The sequence below is a fragment of the Pipistrellus kuhlii genome, unplaced genomic scaffold (genome assembly GCF_014108245.1).
Source record: "Pipistrellus kuhlii isolate mPipKuh1 unplaced genomic scaffold, mPipKuh1.p scaffold_m20_p_40, whole genome shotgun sequence".
NCBI classification, from domain to species: Eukaryota; Metazoa; Chordata; class Mammalia; order Chiroptera; family Vespertilionidae; genus Pipistrellus; species Pipistrellus kuhlii.
In genome coordinates, this window is record NW_023425541.1 from 3,842,181 (window position 1) to 3,848,386 (window position 6,206).

General features: G+C 59.9%; 1 protein-coding gene across 1 annotated transcript; it reads left to right on the top strand.

The window, feature by feature from the left end:
* The first annotated feature begins 506 nt into the window (after positions 1-506).
* On the top strand, positions 507-4,002 carry LOC118704105 (uncharacterized protein CXorf49 homolog). The gene is made up of 5 exons (XM_045571904.1): positions 507-1,535; positions 2,185-2,317; positions 2,796-2,929; positions 3,207-3,252; positions 3,884-4,002. The coding sequence occupies exons 1-5, from the start codon at positions 507-509 to the stop codon at positions 3,922-3,924; spliced, it is 1,383 nt and encodes a 460-aa protein (XP_045427860.1). The 3' UTR covers positions 3,925-4,002.
* The last annotated feature ends 2,204 nt before the right edge of the window (positions 4,003-6,206 follow it).

Below are 6,206 nucleotides of genomic sequence, written 5' to 3' on the forward strand. Positions count from 1 at the left end.
AGGAAGTGACGGGAGGAGCGACCCTAGGCCATGACCACACTCCTCCACCAGCCCCCACCTGATTGGCTTGCAACCGCCAGAGGCCCTCCACCCTATTGGCGGGGGCGGAAGCGGGGGCGGGGCGAGTCTAGAAGGGACGCGCTGATTGGCGGGGGGGAAACGAGCCAATGGGAAGGCCTGGGCCTTGATGGCGCCTGGAAGTGGCGCAGTCTCGGAGGCCGCCTCCTGAGCTGCCTGCGGTGGTGGACGCTCTCAGAAGATCAAGGCCTCGCGATCCTGCCGCTGCCTGTGCTCAGGGCAACCGTTTTCCCTGAACCTGGGCTGTTGGGACTTGGTGGCATGAGCTCCCCCAGCAAGGACGAGGGGTCTGTTTGGGGAATGGGGCCCCCCCGGAGGGCGGGGGGCAGGCCTGTGGACCAGGCCAGACTTTGGGGACGGCCCTGCCGAGCAGCCAGCGCGAGGGCACGTCCCCAGACCTCGAAGGCTTCGAGGAAGAGCGGGAAGTGATGGAAGGGGTGCTTTGGGGTTGCGAAGGCCGACCCGGCTCCCCGGCCGACCTCGACGGGGACACTCTGGACTATCTGGCCGACGAGGCCGCGATGGCCATCCTGCAGCAGCTGACCGACCGGGATGACCTGTGTGTCCGCAGAAACCCCTCCCCAGAGAGCTGCGACTCTGAGGTGTCCACCCTTTGGGCGGAGTCGCAGGCAGGTCCCGGGGGTGGAAGCGCGGGGGCCTATGGTTGGGTGGGATCTCGGCTGCCTTCCACAGCCCGACTGCCCTTCCGAGAGCCTGGGGGAGGCCGGGCCTGGGGAAGCCGCAAAAGAGGAGCTCAGAATAGGTCAGAGATCACCGTGGGTCGCCAGCTGTCCTTCGCAGAAGGCCTGGTGGGCTCGCCTTCCGACTCCGAATCATCAGATGACTTCAGCGAGCTGCACCTGCTGAGTTTCAGCCTCCGTGGCAAGGGGGTGGGCCAGGCCAAACCCAGGGGCCTGCAGGGCACACCCAGACACTCGAGTGCCCACGTCAGGGAGACATTCCTTCGTGTGCCAGGCTCCTTCCTGCCCTCCGCTCCCCAACACCTGGCTTCCGCTGGGGTGAGGCAGGCTGTTGGAGAGCTGGATGTGTCCTGCAGGAAACCCCAAAGTGTGGTCTGGGGGAAGGAGGGGAGCAGGCCCAGCTACCTGCCAGGCGCTGCTGCTGCTGCAGGTGGCCTGCCCCAGGTCACTCCTGCAAGGAAAGTGGCCCAGGAGAAGAAATTCCCAGGGGGGGCCTGCAGAGTTGCCCCCCAGGGTATCTTCCCTCCCTGGGGGCAGAGAGTCTCAGCCCCTGTCTTGGAGCCAACCACCTTCCCCCCAGTCTCTGGGGTGCCGCTGCTCGGGAGGGGAAAGGGGTATTCCTTGGGTCCCGTGGGAACCAAACAGCCCAAGCACTCCAGCGCCGGGCAGAAGTCTGGGGCCAGGAGGAAGAAGGGGTCCCTGCCGGTGTTGGTAGAAGAAAAGGAACCGGAGAGAGACCCAAGCCTAGAAGTCCAAGTGAGTATGAGGCCCTGGGCCTCCCCACTCCCCACCCAGCCCTGCACTTCTCTGGGCGTGCTCCCTCTGTCCCTCCTCGGGGCTTGTCATCAGGCGCCCTGGGTCCTTAGGATGCCAGAACAGGTCTGGGCGGTTTCAGCTAGGGAGCACCCTGAGCTAGCCCTCCATGAGTACTGGGACCATTCTCTGCAACTGGCAAGTTTCCCCGCTGGGGTGGGAGGGAGGGCGGGCAGGGGCATCTGGTTTGGACCCGGGGACCCCTTAAGACTTTGGGCCCCAAAGCTTCAATGTTTAGAACCATTGACTCCCTGACTCCTACTTGCTAGCAGCTCTCTGAGCTGTCCTTGCAGAGGGGTGTGTGTGTGTGTGTGTGTGTGTGTGTGTGCGCGCGCGCGTGCGCGCGGCGCGGGAGGGGGAGGTTGGGGGGGTGCTTTCTCAGCACCCCCCTATTCTCTCTGCCTCCTGACCAGGGCTGATTGAGGGCAAAAGTGCTCATGTGGTCCGCCTGGGAACTGCCTTCCCTATTCCTTGCCTCACCCCAACCCTTACACACACACACACACACACACACACACACACACACGCTGTGCCCACACACAAGCACGCGCACACATCCCAATTCCGAATAAGTGAGAACTTTTTATTTTAGCCTCTGACACACAGTCCAGAATGCAGCAGTGGCGACGGCAACAGCAACAGCAGAGCCGCCGGGGTTCCAGGACAAGCATGGCCCTGGGCCCTGAGCCAGGGAGAAGCCCTGCCCAGAGGACCCACACCCTGCAGTGAGTCCCCTGGGTCTGCTGGGAGTGGAGCGGGGAGAGACCAAGGACGGAACCCTCCTGCTCTGGCTCCACCAGGGGCTCAGCCCTGCTCCCTGCCTCCCTGCCTGCCCAGACAGCTTCTCCCACAGGAAATAGGGTGTCTGGGCAGGGCAGGGCTCAAGGCACTTCATCCTCTGCATGGGCTTTGTGCGCAGGGGTGGTTCGTGGCCCTGACCCAAACTGCCACACCAGACACGCACTTTCAGCGGAACAGGGCCTCTTCCGATAGGTCTTGTTGGGCCACAGGGGCTGGTTTTGCCTGCAGCTCTGCGAGCATCCAACCAAGAGCCACACACAGTGTTGGAGACCACAGCCCTGGGTGGGCTGCCCATGGGGAACAGGGAGGCAGGCCCACAGAGAAGGGTGGAGCTGCTGGGCAGAGCAGGGGCAACTTGCTGCCAGCAGAGGGGGGTGCTGCCTCACATTAGACCCAGCTAAGCCCTTCCCACCTCCCTGGGTGCTTTGGAAGCTGGATTGTGTGTCCTTTCCCTCTCAGGTAACCAGGAGCCACTTGGACGCCCCCCAGCGCGGGAAAGGCAGCAGCAACCGCCTGGAGCAGAGGGTTGTCCTCGGGTAATGCTTCCTCTGGCTCCTAGAAATGCAGTCCCGAGCTGGGCTGTGGGATCTGTGTCCAGATCAAACCGACCTGTGTCCGCCCCCTCTCCCCACACCACCAGCACTACCACCGCCTCTGCCGCCACCCCCACACCTCAGGGAGGGCATGCACCTTTTCCCACTGAGGAGCCCATGCCGGGCTAGCCCAGGTGGTGGGGCAGGGGTGTCGTTGAGGAGGGGAGAGGAGGCCTGAATATACTAATCATTTCTCTTTCTCTGGTGTCTGCTGGCCTAGTGCCCGGAGCTGCAGAGACAAATATATGACCTTAGACAGCAACTAGGTAAGCGGAAACTCTGGTAGGGGCAGGGGCAGGGGCAGGGCCAGAGTTTGGCGCCTTAGCATGGGGCTGGGGCTGGGGCTGGGGCTGGGGCTGGGGCTGGGGCTGGGGCTGGGGCAGGGGCAGGCTGCAGGTACAGGCTGCCTCACAGGGCCCAACATTCCTGTGGGGAAGAGAACCCAGCAGGCCTGGTCCTGGAGCCTACTGTGCATGGACAGCTAGGTGTGTGGACAAAGAGGAAAGACAGTGTGGTGGGAACTACAAGCACTCTTTGCCAAGGAGAACCAGTCCTAGAGATCTTCTCTTAGGATGGATGTCTAGAGATGCCTCATTGATTCTCCCTTCAACTACTGCTTGCTATGGCTTCTGTGGGCCTTGTTTGTTTGACAAATTCTGAGTGGTTCTGAAATGCCCCAAAGCTTTCGTGCTGGCACACTTTGTCCTGTTTGGAAAACATTTCCACACTTAATTCAAGTGGTGAGTGAGTGAGTGAGTGAGTCAGGCCCAGGGTTCCTTGGGTAGGAACTAGAGGGGGTTTCAGGTTGCAGGGCTAGGCGCTTCCCCACAGGGACAGGGGGTCGGGCTTCTCTATCCCTCCCTCTGGAGTGCCTGCTTATGCCCCTCTCTTTTTCAGCGGCCATGCAGTCCCTGGCTGACAAGTTCCAGAACCTGTGATGTGAGTGTTGCACACACCATACCCCTGCCCACAGCCGTGGCTGTTGAGGAGGGCTGTGGGCTGGCCCTGGCTTGGAGCTCCTCCCCGACTCTGCTCTGTTGGACAGGTGGAACCCAGCATCTCGGTGCAAGAGGAGAGCAGCCCCGGAGCTGTGGCCCAGCTGGTTCCCTCCTGTTCCACATCAGCCAAGGCATCCTCTCCCCCTCCCTTTGCCTCCTCCGCACCCCATTTCTCAGCAGCTTCAAATTAAAGTCCCTCTCAAATTCTGTGGTCTCACCCTGGCCGGTCTGGCTCACTTGGTTGGTTGAGCATTGTCCCGTGCACCAAAAGGTCACAGGTTTGATTCCAGGTCAGGGCACGTGCCCAGGTTGTGGGCTTGCAGCCAATTGATGTTTCTCTCTCACATCCATCTTCCTATCTCTCTCTCTCTCATCAATAAAAGCCTGTTTGTTAAAAAAAAACAAAAAAAACCCACAAACCTCTGTGGTCTCTCTTGGGGTGGGGGAGACAGGTGGAAGAGGGAAGGAACGGGGGGAGGTCTTGGAGCTGCTCCATCTCAGAGCTTTTTCCAGAACAATACCTCTGGCATTCTGTGGTGGGCCTTCTGCCTGTGGGCAGTCTACGCCAGCCTCTGATAGGATCCTTGCAGTCAGACCACCAGACTGCCCCGGGTCTGGGCTCTGCCTGGAACTACCTGACCAAACTAGCTTCTCTCCCCTTTGCCCTGCAGGCCCTCTTGGTGTGTTCTAATCTCCTCCACGTTTGGGGTCTCATGCCATTCATTGCCCATTTCCCCTCCCCTTCAGCAGGAACACAGGACCCCCTTCCAGAGCTTAGTCCCTCTTTCCCACAGTCATTGGGTCCCCTCCCAACTACCCTGCTTTGCTGTCTGAACACCCTTGGTCTCCTCATGGCTTTCCGTAGGTGGCCTTCCCTGCACCTCTACTCCAGCAGGTGTTAAAGAGCACACTTGAGCTCATCTTCCCCCTTCCCAGGCCCAGACCTCTCTGTGGAGTCCTTCCCTCCTGCTGGTGCCACCTCGCGCACATGGAAAACTCACCCAGCAACCCCTCTTTAGCTCTCACCTTTGACGCTCCACTCAGTTCTCCCTCCTTTGTTTCAGTAGAGCGGTGGAGGCAGAAGCCACAGCCCAGGGAATTGTGGATCACAGGGGAAGGTGCGGGAATACAGGGGAAAAGACAGGGAATGAGTGTTGTGGTGGCTACGGGCCAACCTGGGGAAACTGCCTAGCAGAGGGTTCGCTGCCTGCCTGCCCTAGCCCTCTAATGGCCCTCCTCCGTCCGGTTTCTATGGCGAGGACGGTTGATTAGTCTCAGTGTGTTACGTGGTCCCCTTCAAATACTATATTAGACCAGCCCAACACACATGTTCTCCTGAAAGTGGCAGTTCTGCAGGCCCCCCCCTCCCCGCCCCGTCCCTCTCTGCCCCGCGCAGTCTCCCCTACTGTTTTGGCAGGTCACACAAGGTTGAGTCTCAAGCTCTGTGTTCCCTTCCCCCTTCACTGACTGCTGGGAACTGGTTCCTTCCCTTAGCCAGGGCCTGCCAGGGCTGTGCGGGCCTGGGACTCAAGAGGGACACAGCCTTGTGTTTGAGTGAGTTGAGGATTAGTTCTGCCAGTCTCCATTCCCTCAGAGACCGGTGTTAATACCCACATGGCAGGGGCAATGGTCGATAGAACACTTGAGGTTGGGGAAGGGGATCTGGTTTGGAATAAAATTAATCGAGGATAATGTCTCTTGATGTGGTTCAGGCAGTAAAGGTAGTACAATAGTAGAGACCGTGGGATTGAGTGAGCCAAAGCAAGGGTGGGATCTACTTTTTCCAAGGGACATTGTTAAATTCCTGACACGTTGGGTGGGGGAGGAGGAGGATTGTGGGGCTGGGGATGATGAGGAGGAAGTCACCAACTCCAAGGCAGGGCGTCCAGACACCCGAAATGTGGGAGTTGCTGGAGGTGGCTCTGGATCCTACTCTGGATCCTATGGTGTCTGACAAAGGTGCATGGATGGAGTGAGAATGCAGAGGACAGGCCCAGACAGGTCTCGTCCTAGGGGCAGGGAGCTCACCGGGGCATGGGCAGGATGGGCGCAGTGAAGATGGGAAGTAAAAGAGTGATGATGGCGCCTGGGAAATCGGGCAGACTCGGTTCTACCATTCTTCCTCCATATTCTCACCCTGCCTCCATTCCGGGCCCTGTGGCATGAGCTCAGGTGGACAGACCATCACACATGGGATGGGACAAGCACAGCCCTCAGAGCCA

What these genes read in the sequence shown, in the direction of transcription:
- LOC118704105 (XM_045571904.1), top strand. Translation starts at nt 507, where the DNA reads ATGGAAGGGGTGCTTTGGGGTTGCGAAGGCCGACCCGGCTCCCCGGCC. An exon ending in ACCCAAGCCTAGAAGTCCAA is followed by an intron (nt 1,536 to 2,184) that starts GTGAGTATGAGG and finishes TTTTTATTTTAG; the next exon opens with CCTCTGACACACAGTCCAGA. An exon ending in CAGAGGACCCACACCCTGCA is followed by an intron (nt 2,318 to 2,795) that starts GTGAGTCCCCTG and finishes GACCCAGCTAAG; the next exon opens with CCCTTCCCACCTCCCTGGGT.